Source organism: Oryx dammah, unplaced genomic scaffold, assembly GCF_014754425.2.
Source record: "Oryx dammah isolate SB20612 unplaced genomic scaffold, SCBI_Odam_1.1 HiC_scaffold_26, whole genome shotgun sequence".
Lineage (NCBI taxonomy): Eukaryota > Metazoa > Chordata > Mammalia > Artiodactyla > Bovidae > Oryx > Oryx dammah.
The window spans coordinates 40,594,696-40,611,680 of record NW_024070210.1 but is presented as its reverse complement, the minus strand read 5'-3'; the positions used below and the strand labels follow the sequence as shown (position 1 = coordinate 40,611,680).

The 16,985-nt window shown below is 41.1% G+C and overlaps 1 protein-coding gene across 2 annotated transcripts in view; it reads right to left on the bottom strand.

Annotated features, from left to right (window-relative positions):
- The window catches only part of SLC12A1 (solute carrier family 12 member 1), a 90,070-nt gene that overhangs the window by 40,678 nt on the left and 32,407 nt on the right, over positions 1-16,985 (bottom strand). For both annotated transcript variants that reach the window (XM_040226463.1, XM_040226462.1), the window contains exons 10-16: positions 15,674-15,825; positions 14,419-14,526; positions 14,002-14,125; positions 11,914-12,015; positions 9,610-9,765; positions 1,876-1,975; positions 763-874 (exon numbers count right to left, since the gene is read on the bottom strand). In XM_040226463.1, coding sequence (XP_040082397.1) covers positions 763-874; positions 1,876-1,975; positions 9,610-9,765; positions 11,914-12,015; positions 14,002-14,125; positions 14,419-14,526; positions 15,674-15,825 — 854 coding nt within the window. The remainder of the gene's footprint in view (positions 1-762; positions 875-1,875; positions 1,976-9,609; positions 9,766-11,913; positions 12,016-14,001; positions 14,126-14,418; positions 14,527-15,673; positions 15,826-16,985) is intronic.

Sequence of the window (16,985 nt, the reverse complement as noted above, 5' to 3'; positions counted from 1 at the left end):
CAGGGACACACACACACACACACAGTGTGTGCAAGAGAGCACACTGTAAGAATGCAAGCAGAAGGCTCATTTGGAGGACTTAGACTTATTATTTTGTTAAAATATTAATGCTTTCTTCTCACTTTAGAGAGTAGTGATAGTGATTGGTCAATAATTACTGTTAAGTGTTTAGCATCTACTTTGAATACCTCCTGGAAACACCACCAGTAAGTTATCCTTAGTCTACCACATACTTCCTGAACAAAAAGGAACTCATTCAGCTTCGAATGTTTATCTAAGGCATGGAAAATTTGGTTTAACTCCCTAGATATCTGTATCATTAAGTTTTTTCAAATATTTAATCTAAATTCTACCTGCTTTCATTTAAGGCCATAGCGTCTGGCTCTTCCTCATCAGTTAATCTACATAATAGTGCTCTCTAGCTCATTCTATCCTTTCATATTTCTGAGAATGGTTATCACCCCCCCCCAAATATTTTCATTTTATTTATGAGCTGGCTCTCTTTTTCTTGACTCAAAGGCCATCACTGAGAAGTATTGTCATTTTTAGCTGGTCTCCTGTGAAATCTGAAACACATTTTATCCACTCATTTAAGTTCAGGATCATGGGCCACTGCTAGTCCTTGATATATGAATGAAGGAAAGGGGTCCTGTTCTAAACTGCCTTACCATTCTATCACTGCATATACCTGCCAGGCTCCCCTAAGGCAACACAAATGAGCAAGTAGGAAAAGGCACCTTCCAGGGATGAAGGGGCTCTTACCACAAAGACTTCACAGCAGATGCAAAGGCCACTGTTCTTGGTGAAGGCATGAGCTATATCCAAGAGAGCAGGTCTTGTCATGGGTCCCCCTGTTAAGACGATGCACTGGGGCCTGAAAATGGAGAAGAGAAGATGTGAGAACTGATCATGACAAGAAACCTGTGAGTCCAGAACCACCCCCGATGGAACGGGCTGGTACAGAAGTCCTGGCAAAATGGGGCAACCACTCTCTGAAACATCTCTTGAGTTTCTCACTAGAACTCCTTTTTTTATTTTTCTTTTTTAAAAAGAAGTATAGTTGCAGCTCATGGTATCTTTGTTTCATCATGTGGGATCTTTACTGTGGTGCATGGGTTCAGCTCGTGGGCTTAGTTGCTTCCCCAACATGTGGGATCTTAGTTCCCTGACCAGGGATCAAACCCGCGTCCCCTGCCTTGCAAAGCGGATTCTTAACCACTGGACCACCAGGGAAGTCCCACACTAGAAGACTTGAATCATCGTGATTTCCTGCCAATCTTGCCAAATTTGTATTCTTAGTTTAGTTATTGATAGTAAGCATGTAAAGTAAGGAAAAGGTCCTTACTGTCCCCCTGTCTTTTTCCTCTGAACCTGACCCTATCCCAAATCCTCAGTACAACCTGTCCTTCTCCAACCAGTATATTCATGTTATTTTCCTTCACCCTCCTTGCAAAGCTTGTGTTTTGAAGTTCCACTAAAAATAAGATATAACCAAAGAAGAGCTTAAGGTATAACTTCTCCTAAGGTAATTCAGTAAGCCACAAAGCCTTAAGCTATATGGAGACAGAAACAATTAAAGTGTGTGGGGATTTGGGGACATCTCTCTGAAATCACGTCTCTGAGATCTCCTCTCTATCTGTACATGGAAGGTGACAGCCAGCACTAAGAATTTAGAGTTGGGGGTGGGCATAGCTCAAAGTGGAAGAGAAGAAGCGCTCATTCACAGGAGGTGCTGTTGTGAAAATGTGGCAGTTTTGTAAGATTACCTGTATAAGAATATACCCCTAAAGCGTTCCACTAATGCATTTGTCTCCCACAGAGGGAAGCTACTTCCAATGGGAAATGACACCAGGATGCTTGAGAAGCCAGTTTTACCTGAAGTTTTTCACATGGTCTTCCACTGTAGTTAGTTCCAGAGCGTTGTCTAAAGCACTCACGTAGGAAAGAGCCTGCGTGGAGGAGCCCCAGTTCACATCTGTGGACAAAGAAGAATTTGACATAAAAGCACTGAACTTCCCTCTGTGGACTGTGAATATTTTTATAAGCCATTCCCTTCTTTGATTTTCCTTGGCTGTGTCAGCACTGACAAGTGCCCAAATTAGAGAAACAGAATGTAATATTTCCTAGAAAGTGTGTCCTTCTATGAATCTTTGTGAATTCTTAGAAGTGAGACCTCTTTTTCCAGCTGAGGATCAGACTCTAGTGTTGCAGCTTGAGAAAACTTACTCAGTGGAAGAGGCTGTGTTATACAACCACACTGCAGGCAGGTAGACTTGGGAAAATGGTCAGCCCCTAAATAAATCCGAGAGTTCTTCACAAATTCTTAAGTTGAAAAGAAAAGAGGCATTTCTGCATACATAGAGAGTATGCAGCAGTCTTTATATTTTGAATAACAAAACAGAATAACTTGGGAATTCTTACTTCTGGGTGTCCATGAAGAGGGTCAATCTTTAGCAAGCATTTTAGTTTGATGTGTTAAGGACCCAATCTTCATAATAAGGGAGGAAAACACTACCTTGCCCTGACTTAAAAAATTAAATGTTAGATGAATCCTCTACATTTTATAAGAAGTCACTGATGGGAATGCATAGATTCACCCTAGATGGGAGACAGCCATCTCCCCAGTCTTGCTCAGAACAATAAGGAAAATGATGAGAGATAATTATTAGGAGATAGATTAATATTGATTAAGTATTTACTATGCATCAGGAATTTAGCATACCTTAAGTTATTTCATTCTTATAAGAACCCTATAAATCAACTGGATATTTATATGCAAAAAAATCAACCTTGAGCCATTCCTCACACACCATATACAAAAATTATCTCAAAATGATGAGATATAAATTAAAAATCTAAAGCATTAAAACTTTTAGAAATAGTTTGTAACTTTGAATTAGGGAAAGTAGAAGCAAAAAACAAACAAACCATAAAACATGAAAAATCAGACTTTAGAGGAATTAAGAATATCTGCTCTTCAAAACAAACTGTAAGGAAATTAAAAAACAAGTTACAGACCTGTAGAAAACATTTACAAAAGATGTACTGTGAAAGGGTTTATATCCTGAATATACAGAGGTCTTGCAAATGAATAATAAGAAAACAACTCAAAAAATAGGCAAAAAATTTAAACAGACACTTCACAAAAGAAGATATATGGATGACAAATAATATGTTCAACATCATCAGTCATTGGGAAAAAATGTGACCCAAGCCACAATAAGACAGTACATTACATCTTTAGTATACTACATAATTAGAATGTTTTTTTTTTTTTTTTTTAGAGAAATCAACTGACAATAATATGTGCTGCCTAGGATGTGGAACAACTGAGACATAAATATATTGCTGTTAGGAATGGAAAATGATGCTGCTACTTTAGAAAATAATTTGGCTGTTAATTATAAAGTTATGTGTACTTTGTAATCATAAATTCCACTCTAGAGAAATGAAAATATATGTTCACATAAAGCCCTGTGTGTGAATATTTACAGCAGCTTTAGATATAATCACTAGATATAAATACAATTAGATATACCAGGTTAGATATAATTCTTCAATTAGTGAATATATTTTAAAAAATCTTGAGATATATTCATATGATGGAATACTGCTCAACAACAAAAAGGAACAAACTACTCATACATGTAACAACATGGATGAATCTAAAAACCTCATGTTAAGTGAAAGAAAGTATATATAAAGGCTACATCCTCTGTGGGTCTACGTAACACTCTGGGAAAGGCAAAGATATAGGAACAGAAATCAGAAAAGCTGTAGCTAGGCGCTAAGTTGGGGGGAAGAAATTGACTGCACAGAATCTTTTAGCCATGATGGAAATGTCCTCTCTTTTTTAAAAAAGATTTATTTGTTTTATTTTTTGGCTGTGGTGAGTCTTCATTGCCACACACAGGCCTTCTCCAGTTGTGGCAAGAGGGGGCTACTTTCTGTTGCAGTGCATGGGCTTCTGATTGTGGTGGCTTCTCTTTGGATCTGCTGGCTCTAGGCACTCAAGTTTCACTAGTTGTAACACATGGGTTCAGTAGCTGTGGCTCCTGGGCTCTAGAGCCTAGGTTCTGTGGTTGTGGCACATGATCTTAGCTGCTCCATGGCATGTGAAATTTTCCTGGACCAGTGACCAAACCACTGTCCCTTGCATTGCAAGGCACATTTTTATCCACTGGACCACCGATTCAGTTCAGTTCAGTCACTAAGTCATGTCTGACTCTTTGTGACCCCATGAACCGCAGCACTCCTGGCCTCCTTGTCCATCACCAACTCCCGGAGTTCACCCAAACTCATGTCCAATGAGTCAGTGATGCCATCCAACCATCTCATCCTCAGTCATCCCTTTCTCCTCTTGCCTTCAATCTTTCCCAGCATCAGAGTCTTTTCAAATGAGTCGGCTCTTTACATCAGGTGGCCAAATATTGGAGTTTTAGCTTCAACATCAGTCCTTCTAATGAACACCCAGGACTGATCTCCTTTAAGATGGACTGGTTGGATCTCCTTGCAGTCCAAGGGACTCTCAAGAGTCTTCTCCAACACCACAGTTCAAAAGCATCAATTCTTCAGTGCTCAGCTTTCTTTATAGTCCAACTCTTACATCCATACATGACTACTGGAAAAACCAGAGCCTTGACTAGACGGACCTTTGTTGGCAAAGTAATGTCTCTGCTTTTTAATATGCTGTCTAGGTTGGTCATAACTTTCCTTCCAAGGAGTAAGGAACTTTTAATTTCATGGTTGCAATCACCATCTGCAGTGATTTTGGAGCCCCCCAAAAATAAAGTCAGACACTGTTTCCCCTGTTTCCCCATCTATTTGTCATGAAACGATGGGACCGGATGCCATGATCTTAGTTTTCTGAACGTTGAGCTTTAAGCCAACTTTTTCACTCTCCTCTTTCACTTTCAAGAGGCTCTTTAGTTCCTCTTCACTTTCTGCCATAAGGGTGGTGTCATCTGCATATTTGAGGTTATTGATATTTCTCCCCGCAGTCTTGATTCCAACTTGTGCTTCATCCAGCCCAGCATTTCTCATGATGTACTCTGCATATAAGTTAAATAAGCAGGGTGACAATATACAGCCTTGACGTACTCCTTTTCCTATTTGGAATCAGTCTGTTGTTTCATGTTCAGTTCTAACTGTTGCTTCCTGATTTGCATACAGATTTCTCAGGACGCAGGTCAGGTGGTCTGGTATTCCCATTTCTTTAAGAATTTTCCATAGTCTGTTGTGATCCCCACAAAAGCTTTGGCATAGTCAATAAAGCAGAAATGGATGTTTTTCTAGAACTCTCTTGCTTTTCTGATGATCCAGCAGATGTTGACAATTTGACCTCTGGTTCCTCTGCCTTTTCGAAAACCAGCTTGAACATCTGGAAGTTCATGGTCCATGAATTGCTAGAGCCTGGCTTGGAGAATTTTGAGCATTACTTTACTAGCATGTAAGATGAGTGCAATTGTGTGGTAGTTTAAGCATTCTTTGGCATTACCTTTCTTTGGGATTGGAATGAAAACTGACCTTTTCCAGTCCTGTGGCCACTGCAGAGTTTTCCAAATTTGCTGACATATTGAGTGCCACCAGGGAAGCTCTCTGTCCTCTATTTTGATTGTGGTGGTAGTTACAAGATTGTAAATTTGTTAAAACCTATAGACTGTACACTACAGGGGGTTAATATTAATATACATAAATTATGTGAAAGTACTGTGTGTGGAAAACTTCCTGGGTACCAAGCCTTGTGTCGAGAACTTTAGGAGTCTTTGTCTCTCTTGAGCCCCTTCACGGCCCATTTAGGTCAATGCCACTAAGCCCCATTTAGCAGAGAAGGAAATGGCAACCCACTCCAGTATTCTTGCCTGGAGAATCCCATGGACAGAGGAGCCTGGCAGGCTATAGTCCATGGTGTCACAAGAGTCAGACATGACTTAGCAACTAAACCACCACCACCATACCTGTATTACAAATACCATACAGTAATAAAGAAAAACAACAAAACCAAGCTCTTCAAAATAGTTACTACCTTCTCTTTTCTACTATACTTGTGTAGGAAGGGTCAGGAGCATGTGAGAGTGGCTGAGGGTCTGTCTGGCCCCTGAGACTGGACCGCCAAATACTGTACTCCTTAATCTCTAGCCTCTCCAAGCGTCAGTCCCTTTCACTGGGTCTAAAGATAACATCTGAAGTCCAGATCCAACTGAATGATCAGTGGCACCTTCTTGCTGCTCCAGATTCTTTAGCATGACATTTAGGTGTCTTGTTTATCTGGCCCGACCTACTCACCTTCCAAGGCTCACCTCAGGCCCCTTCTCATCACCTGAGGACTCCATCACGCTAAAGGCCTTGGTGTATGCTGCGCTTAGTCACTCAGTTGTGTCTGACTCTTTGCAACACCATGGACTGTAGCCCACCAGGTTTCTCTGTTCATAAGCCTTGGCAGTCCTTAAATATGCCTGATACTTGCACACTTCCTAACTTTACTCACACTCTTTTCTTCTGCCTACAGTAGCCATCCCTGGCTCCATCTGATTTACCAACCCCTAGTCTCTTGCCTTTTTTTTTAAGTAGCTTATTTGTTCATTCAACGGGTATTTATAAGTACCGACTGAGTGACTGACCCTGGGAACACAAGCCATGAACCGGGGAAGTTTTCTTGGACAACGCTAATCACAGTTAGAGCTTCCCTGGTGGTAAAGAATCCATGTGCAATGCAGGAGACTCGGATTCAGTCCCTGGGTTGGGAATATGCCCTGGAGAAGGAAATGGCTACCCACTCCAGTATTCTTGCCTGGATAATTCCATGGACAGAAGAGCCAGGTGCACTACAGTCTATGGGGTGGCAAGGAGTCAGACTTGATTTAGACTAACAATAATCATGGGTAGTCCCTTCCTCTCCTTTTCTCAATAACTTTTTCATGTCACTCTCACAGTGCTTGCTATACTGTTATATAGTTAATTGCTTATGTGTGAGTCTGTGCTTCTTGAGGACAGGGATTATATCTCATTTATCAGATATAGAAGGATTATGCCAGGAGCCAGAGTGAGGAACTCCGCCCGTGGCAAAGGTCATGAGGAAGGAGGCTCGGCATACACAAAGGCGGGATCGAGCCTCAGGAGACCCCGTGTTCCCGAGCATCTACCCCCAAAACCAGAGTCTGCCTACTTTACTGCTTTATGCTCTCACCTACGCCTCTGACTTTATGGGGGGCTGTCCCCCACCACCTCTCTCTGTAAAGGAGTTAACTTAGGACTCCAGTTAATAAATCTCCTGGGCGTGTTTCAGTCCAAAAACTCCTCTGATGGCTCTCTAGCCTGCCTGACAGGATTATCTGGCCACATGTGATTGTTTACAGCCTCCCAACCGTGAGAAGCACAAGATGCTTTAAACTTTCTAAAGACAGATTCTTTTGAGAAGTTAGAAAATTATTAGTATAGCACTAGTGAGTTAGTTTCTAATAATTTCTAATTATGTTGGTGAAGGGTTTCATTGCTGAGTTAATGATTGCCACCAGGCCTCCATATCCTTAGGCACCTGGGAGTATGTTAATCAATGTGATTGGAATGTAGAAAAGGAAATATAGTAGTTTTGATGTTAGCAATATTAATAACCTCAGATATGCAGATGACACCACCCTTATGGCAGAAAGTGAAGAGGCGCTAAAAAGCCTCTTGATGAAAGTGAAAGAGGAGAGCAAAAAAATTGGCTTAAAGCTCAACATTCAGAAAATGAAGATCATGGCATCCGGTCCCATCACTTCATGGGAAATAGATAGGGAAACAGTGGAAACAGTGTCGGACTTTATTTTTTTAAGCTCCAAAATCACTGCAGATGGTGATTGCAGCCATGAAATTAAAAGACGCTTACTCCTTGGAAGAAAAGTTATGACCAACCTAGATAGCATATTAAAAAGCAGAGACATTACCTTGCCAACAAAGGTCCATCTAGTCAAAGCTATGGTTTCTCCAGTAGTCATGTATGGATGTGAAAGTTGAACTATAAAGAAAGCTGAGCACCAAATCACTGATGCCTTTGAACTATGGTGTAGGAGAAGACTCTTGAGAGTCCCTTGGACTGCAAGGAGATCCAACCAGTCCATTCTGAAGGAGATCAACCCTGGGATTTCTTTGGAAGGAATGATGCTAAAGCTGAAACTCCAGTACTTTGGCCACCTCATGAGAAGAGTTGACTTATTGGAAAAGACTCTGATGCTGGGAGGGATTGGGGGCAGGAAGAGAAGGGGACGACCGAGGATGAGATGGCTGGATGGCATCATGGACTCAATGGATGCGAGTCTGAGGGAATTCTGGGAGTTGGTGATGGACAGGGAGGCCTGGCATGCTGTGATTCATGGGGTCGCAAAGAGTCGGACACGACTGAGCGACTGAACTGAACTGAATACTAGACTTTTGAGTTAATAAATTTTCTCTTTGTTATAGATCACTGTACTCCTCTTTCTTTGATTATAAATCATTGTATCCTTGCTATGTAAGAATGTAACTTTATCACTATCTTAAGACTAAGTAGATCTTAAGGGGAAACAAGTTTTCAGATCAACTAACCTTTATCAATAGAAAGTAAGGTGGGGCCATAAAACGTTAATCGGTCCCCAGACCAGAAGATATTGTGAACAAACATAAGACCCTTGTAAGACCAAAGATATGCAAAGAACACTGTCTTTAGATACGGGTCGGAGCAGCTGACCCTGTGTGACTCTGTTTCTTAGATTTATCCCTAAACGTATAACTAAAAGTTATGTATAACTGAAAGTACAAAAGTGGACCTGAGAAATAAAGAAACGGGATCAGTTCCTGGAAAGACTGGTCTCCTTGTGTCGTTCTTTCTCTCACCTTCTGGCTGAATTCCCATATGGAATGTGGAGGCTCGCCAAGCCTGCTAATTTTGCCCTGGCTTCTAAGACCTACACAAGAGGGAGCCCAAGGCAGGGCACCCTCTGCTATTCAAGTGGGCGCTGGTGGCCTATGTATGTGGTGCCAACTCCTTGTCTCGGAGTTTTATTGGTTCTCTGTGTAAACCAAGTTATTCAGCATCTTTTCTCCACTAAATTTCCTACTACACTATTCTTTCCTAATCTCTCTCTTCTAATTAAATAGTTCTTTCTTAGGACGCCGACTCCATCCCTGCTTCGAATTCCCTGGATCCGCTGGGGCTGGACCCCAGCAACTGGCGCCCGTCCAGCCCCGGTGGATCTAGGGACTTCAAAGTGGGGATGGAGTTGGCGTCCTAAGGGATTATATCAGTGGAAAGCTTATGGGGTTTGGTATCAATACACTCTCATTAAAATATCAGCCGCTTCTCATCCTGATGGTCACCTCAGTGAGTGGTCACCTCTTTGAACTCAAGTTTCTTCATCTCTGAAATGAGACTAATAATACCTAATATACAGCACTATTGTGAGAATTAAGTGGCACACAGTATACAATAGGTGTTCAACAAGGGTAATTATTGTATTATCATATTATATTATTAATATCTGCCATACACATGGCACACCTAAACACAGGAGGTGCCAAATAAACATTTGTTGAGTGAATGGATAGTTAGAGAGTGCTTAGGAAACCCTCTCTGTACAATCCTTCTTATCTTACCTGGCTTCTTGTAAGTCACGTATATATAGAGGAAGAACTCAATGACATAGGTGATGACAGCCGCCCACCAGTTGATGACGAACATGACTGCACAGCACAAAACAGCTCCAAAGAGAGACACCCACATGTTGTAAATACCATATGCAGGTCTCCATCCTGAAATTAAAAAACAAATCTATGTGCACAAGAAAAATTTCCCCACTATATCATCATACCACTGTGTATTATTAGAGTATAGGTAACATGTTTTTTATTCCCCAGCATAAAAAATCAGAACTTTTTGATCAAGTTCCTAACTCTGTTATTAGTTTTCTGTGTCTTGGTCCCTGGCTTATGAAGATGTAATCACACCAAAAAATAATGCTGTGAAATGTAGAAAATGTGTCACTTGAGGCCCCTCTACACTCCTTCGATGCCAGGATTTCTTCCCAAACAACAAAACCCTAAGCATCTGGTATCTATGTCATCAAGAGTTGAAAGGAGGCAGGAGAGATGGAAAGAGTGGGGAACAGCAGGCCAGCGGGGACACCTTAGTGGCTCAAGAAAGAGGAGGTTATGCATTCTCCTTTTCCTGTGGAGAAGGCAGAACAGCCATCAGATATCCACTATTTCATGCTAGCTCTTCTTTCACCCTAAAAGGATCATGCTTGCCCTTTCAGAAATAATAATATATGGCAAAAGAGGGAGAAATTTTTCTGCAATGGCTTTTTAAACTGATACACTAATATGTCACACATTTTGCAATGAAAATACACAGTGAGAAATATTTTCATACATGCATGGGGGGTTACTGTGTTCTATTAGTTCCCTGAATTGAAAGAAGCTGGGAGACAGTACGATCAGGGTAAAGAAGGTGTGACTTGAAGGGCACATTTGGTCTGTGGGTAAAGAATCTGCCTGCCAGTGGAGAAGACGCGGGAGACGCAGGTTTGATCCCTGGGTCGAGAAGATCCCCTGGAGAAGGAAATGACAACCCACTCCAGTATTCTTGCCTGGGAAATCTCAAGGACAGAGAAGCCTTGCGGGCTATGGTTCATGGGATCGCAAAGAGTTGAACACGACTGAGTCTCCACACTCACACACAAGGTATATTTTTAAATTTGGAGTTGCCAAAATACAACAGAGTTTTCTTTCTTCAGAAGCAATTTCCAAAATGGCCACAAGATGGAAACCACACTACAGGAACGTCACTGGAAATGCCTTTATTTTTCTCTGTGTGTGGGTGTTTGTGTGTCAGAGAGAGAAAGAGAGAGGAGAAAGAGAGGGAAGGAGAAAGAGAGGGAAGGAGAAAGAGAGAGTCATCTTTTGGGTTTGGTATCCATGTTATCTCTGTGCTTTTCTAGGCTTCCCCTTTTCCCTCTTCCTCTTTCCTCATTCCTTTCCATTCTTACCCCTGCCAACCTCTATTACTTCACTGTGGTTTTAAAAAAGGAACACAACGTGGCGTGGAAGCACACATTTCTATGATCTGTCATCTTCACTGACTAGAACCTCCTGTTCTCTGCTTAAAACAAGGCAACAAAACAGAAACAAAACTTCTTCTGTCATCTTCTAGAGCCTAGTGGCCTTGAGTAGATGAAGGCTCCCCTTTCATCTATATTTTGGCAGGAGGTTTTCCAAAGGAGGGTTGAGTTCCTGGCAAACCCTAAAAAGTGAAGATGTGTTTATATCCTTAACAAAAGTCCTTGTAGTGAAGAATTTTCTACTCTCTTCTGATGGAAAGGTGAAAAAATTCTAATGGCCAGTGGAAGCAAAGAAGAGGTGAGAGGTGACAAAGATAGGGGGAGGTTCTTTGGTGTGAAATTTCTCACCACTTTAAACAACAGTCTGAGGAGTGCCGGGGTGTCACCAGCTTCAGTGTGAATCTACAGTGCCTGCACTCAGCAGGTAATTATGGGAACTACTCATCCTTCTCTTCTGCACCATGGGCAGAAAACAAATTGACAGTAAGAAAGTTTCAAATATACACATTCATTCCACTTCTGTGGTCACTTTCACCCTGGAAATAAATAGTGGTGTTTTTCTACTGCTGCAATAAATGTGGTTTCTCTTGCAATGAATAATTTATTGCCGCAGGAGAAAATTGACTTTATGGTTGGTCAAAAAGGCCATTGCTCAAATGATTCTTTTTCTATTTCAGAAGTCACCCCCCAACTCACCAAAAGAAAGTGAATTACACTGCCCACTAGGATATAAGGAAGCATATAAACACAGATTCAGTGGTTTTCACTGACTTATTTCATCTTGTTGAGATGAACGAAGTTGTTTGCTTAGGTTTATTTTAGTTTTGAAAAGTCAACTTACCTGGAGATTTGGCGTAAGAGGCATGAAAGCAGGAGAAATTAATAAGTGCATATGAGGCCAGGAAAAAGTTGGAGATGATGGGAGCGATGGTGTTCAGTTCCGCTGTGAAGGAAGCAGAATTGAGTGTGTACATATGAGTGATGAGACCAGGGGCTGAACAGCTGTTACAGTCTGGAAGTTTGACTTTATTTGGAAATTGAAAACATAGCTAGCATCTGTCAAAGGTTAAGAAGGTTGTGCTGTTTCTTTGGGTCTGCACTTATTTGAAATGTATTTTCAGCCAAAGTTTCTGTAAAGTAAGAAACAAGAAAACTCACCAATAAAATAGACAATCAAGATCTCTCCCCACAGAAAATTCAAGTGGAAGTGGATAGAAAGTTTGGAAACCAGGCAGATGACAAAATTCCCTGTAGCTATCACAGAGGTACCAAATCCAGGGCTCTTTATCTGCTTTGTATACCATCAAAGGGTTTCCTAAGTGCTTTAGTGTTAAAGAATCCACCTGCCAATGCAGGAGATGTGGGTTTGATCCCTGGGTCAGGAAGATCCGTCGGAGAAGAAAATGGCAACCCACACTGGTATTTTTGCCTGGGAAATCCCATGGACAGAGGTGCCTGGCGGGCTACAGTCCATGGGGTTGAAAAGAGTTGGACCCGACTTAGTGACTGAGCATGCATAGAATCAAAATGTTCTACAGGGTGATAGGTTAGTTAAACACCTGTACATCTGAACCATCTAATAGGATATATCTCTGCATATACCCAGCTTGCTCTCTCTGACTTTCAGAATTTTTGTTAGTCATTCCTACTTTTCTACATCTCTAGAGAGTTTTACCTCTGAACGTCTGCCGAAAAAAAGTTTTACCTCAGCAGGTAAATATCCAGTATGGTTAAATCCTAGCTGGGATGTTTACTGTATGATATAAAAAATAATTTAGAGATGTTCTCATTTATCTGAAGATCAGACAGCTACCACCTTCAGTGAAGAAGATGCAGGTGGAAGCTGAGTGTGACTGTAGGACATGGATGTCAGCAAGAAAGTAGGCAAAAATACCTGCCACAAAGCTGGCACCATGAAGCTAATCTATTGGATTCTGAGTGACATTTAAGACTATTATTTAATGTATGCAATTTTAAAAATCTGGGGCTATTTGATCACTTAACTGAAGTCTAGGACAATAATTTAAGTCTTAAAGTTTAAATTATAATTGAAACATATATACACAGAATTACTTTTTAATTTAATTTTTTAAAAAATCTAACAAACATAGATTAAAAAAAATAAACCAAAAAGTGATTTTGTGTGGACATGGAGAGTCATATGTTCCCCTCTTCAACCTTGTGGAACTCTTATGAGGATGCATGAATTATAGTCACTTTCTGAGTTTATGGGGTGAGGAGGAGCCCTCATTGTCTGGCACTACTGCTGAATCTGACTCTGCCTGTGTATGCATAGTTACTATCATCCTTACCTTCTGCTCACCTGCAATGGTGGTACCTTAAGGAGGAGTGAGGAATGTGCAGGCTAACTTTGAGATTATGTAGCTGTTTGTATATTGCTTAGGGAGAAAGAGCTGAGATAAGTGGTTCTCAAATATTAGTGGTCTATGAATTTCTGGAACTTGTAAAAATTCAGGTTCTTTATCACCAGAGATTCTAGCTGTGGGACTGGGTGTGACCAATCCACAATTTTCCAGATCCACAGGTGACCACATTTTGTGGTCAGCAGGCCACATTTTGAGAATAGACATTTCAGCTCTCCTGCTGGCGGCCAGGAGATGTAAGGACAGGTGGCAGCTGGAGGCAATGTGGGATTAGACAGTATCTGGCAGGTCAGAGGAAGGAGTCAGTTGCATTTGGTTGGATGGATTTCCAACATTCAGATTCAAAGAAGAGATTAAAGTGCGAAGCCCACCTCAAGTCCTCCAAGGCCCTCCACACACAAAGATTTCTCATTTCCTTCTTAGATTGCAATATTCCCAAATGCAGTATTAGACATAAAACAGATAATTTCTCAAGGTCACAGGATAACCCTATGAGTAATCGGAAGAATTTTTTGGCTTTCAGTAAGAACAAGAAAACTACAAACCAATAAGAATGAACGCCATGGCTATAACAAAAGTGAGAAAGTATCCTCTCAGGGGTTCATTGTTCTTCCCATATCCCTTTGCAAAGAACTGCAGAGCTTTGTAGATGTTGTCCTTGCACAGAGCCTAATGGAAAAGAGGAGAAATTTGTCATTTATATCTATGCAGAGTCATTTTCCCTGGGCTATTCAAACAAGAAGATTTGGGGAAAAGACATAGTGATACACAATATGAGCACCAGTTAACACTGCAGTTTATCATTCTTTATATTATTTGAATCGATCTCGACTATGTGGCAGACATAACATCGGAGCCAGATGCAAACATTAAACTGTTTCAGAAAATGATGGAAAATGATCACCAGTGAGAGCAGATATCTCAGAGGGAGGGAGAAGCACGTGCTCTTATGCGTATGTCACCTGGAACACTTTGGGAGCGCTGACGAGGGAGGCCAGGGCCGAGGAGAGTGTTGCAGAAAAGATCCCAGCAGTGATGAGGGGGCCGAACCCTGACACCATGCTCATGACCTTGAGGAGAGAGGTTCAAGTAAGGAGATTCATCCAACAGAGTTATAACAAAAATTTGAGCCAAATTTTAATGCAAATGCTTCCCTTTCCACTTTCTGGGGTTTCGAATCTCTTTTGTAAGCTAATTGCTTCTAATCAGATGTTTTCCCCCCTGCTTCATTCTGAGTTCTTAATAGTTGTTTTTTTCAAAATGGAAATGCCTTTGTTGTTGCTGTTTTTGGATAAAAGGAACAAATGCTCACCACAATATGTCCAGAAGATACTGGAAAGAATAAACAAGGAAATGATTTCAAGGATTTTTGTATTTTTCCCCTCTGTCCTTTCTGGGCATCTGTTTCTTGGTCAACGGGAAATTCTATCCAGCAGAAAGTGGTATTTTAATAAAGTCTAGGAAGGGACTCAGCTGTTTACCAATCTTTTTAAAAGGCATTAGCCTTTCTTGTTCTTCCTGCACATAGAAGCTTTTCAAATCTTTGCTTTTCCTGTGCTCATTAAACATAATTTTAGGTCTGAGACATGATGAGATTCTATCAATTTAAGTCATATTTGTAATAATGACTTCAGCTGAGTTAATTTCTCTTTGTTGGTTATTAAAATAGATGAATGAAGCCTTCACAACAAATTTGCTTCTCCTTCTGCTCACCAATCATTCAGGCAAATTAATATGTTTTAAGTTCCATAGTCTCCCCAACTTCCCTGGTTCCTTCCCCGCCCCTCATTCTTCTCCCCTTTCCGCCACTCACAATTCCCCTCTTGGCCTTGTCCTCCACACACTCCAGGACCATCACAGAGGCTTTTCCTGAGTGAAGCCCAGGCATGAAATGCGTTCCAAGTGCTAACTAATCGAAGTCTCTCCATCTGCCCACCAGGAAATCTTACATGATTGATTGGAAGATGCATAATGGCGGGTGGTAATCTTTCCCTGGGTGATGCAATTCATACAACTGCCTGTTCTCTCACCACCACAGTGAGTGTAACCACATAATGAATGCCTATAGGACTCCCTTTCCTCCCACACAAATTATTCCTTGCTGAATTCGAATCAGTCGATAACCAATCTGTTGGAGAGTCAGAAGTTTCATTACACATGATGTTCTAAAAAATGGAAGCAATAGCAGTAAACATTATTAATTGTTGAAGTTCCAACCTGGAAATTGTTCATCAGCCCATACTGACATGGTTCATGTCGACATCTTGAGAAGTCATAGCCTAACCCACAGGCTGCTGAACCATTGCAGTTCATCCCAGAAATGATGGTGTCATTCACACTCCCAGTGGCATCTCGGACCACACAAGCCCCTGGGAAAACAACAAGGTTTGTCATTTCTTTACTTGAAGGGTTCAGATATCCCCCAAAGACTCAAGTGGTAAAGAATCTTCCTGCAATGCAGGAGACTCGGGAGATGTGGGTTCGACCCTGGGTTGGGAAGATCCGCTGGAGGAGGAAATGGAAACCCACTTCAATATTGTTGCCTGGAAAATTCCATGGTCAGAGGAACCTGGTGGGCTAACAGTCCATAGGGTCACAAAGGGTCAGACACAACTGAGCATGCACACTTGTTTTTCTTCTGAAAACATGCTTAGTTTACTTTGACCTATCCTGTCTTCATGGTCAATATTTCCTCTGACGTGATACTTGAAAGTTCCCATCCTCTGAGGCCTGGGAGCGGCCCCTATCTCTCAGGTGTCCTTGGGTGGTTAAAGTCCCAGCTTTCTGCTTGCCTCTGTAAGACGCTTGGGATTGAGACTTCTTTGCTTTTTGAAGTGCACATAGCAGTGCTTTGCACATAATATTTATTCAACTCAGACTCCCAGGTTAATGCTACTGATTGGGAGCTTTCCAGAGAGAAGGATTTATTTTCTCATCTGTGAGAGAACCAAGGGATGACATTATTGAATACTAGTAATTAAGAGAACTGAGCTGTTATTTTCAGCTAATGGTATTCTTTGTATAATTTCCTAAACCATTATAATTTTACTTTTTATAAAATTTCAATGGTTTAAAAGATACAGAAAATATTTAGGGATAAAATGTTAAGATTTCCTAGGTAATGCGTGCATGCATGCTAAGGCCCTTCAGTCATGTCTGACTCTGGGCAAACCCACAGACTGTAGCCCACCAGGCTCCTCTGTCCATGGGATTCTCCAGGCAAGAATACTGGAGTGGGTTGCTGTATCCTCCTCCAGGGGATCTTCCTGACCCAGAGATCCAATCTACTCTTATCTCTCCAGTATTGGCAGGTGGATTCTTTACCACTAGAGCCACATGGGAAGCCCTTCCCAGTTACTATTCATGGTCAAATAGTGCTATATCAAGTATTTATCTCAGTTTATTATTTTTGTACCTTTGAGTTAATATCTGTTATTTTCTGTAACAAACATCCTATGAATATCTTTGTGCATACAATTTTTCTTCTGTAATTTGAAGTATTTCTTTAGGATAGATTCCTCAAAACGGA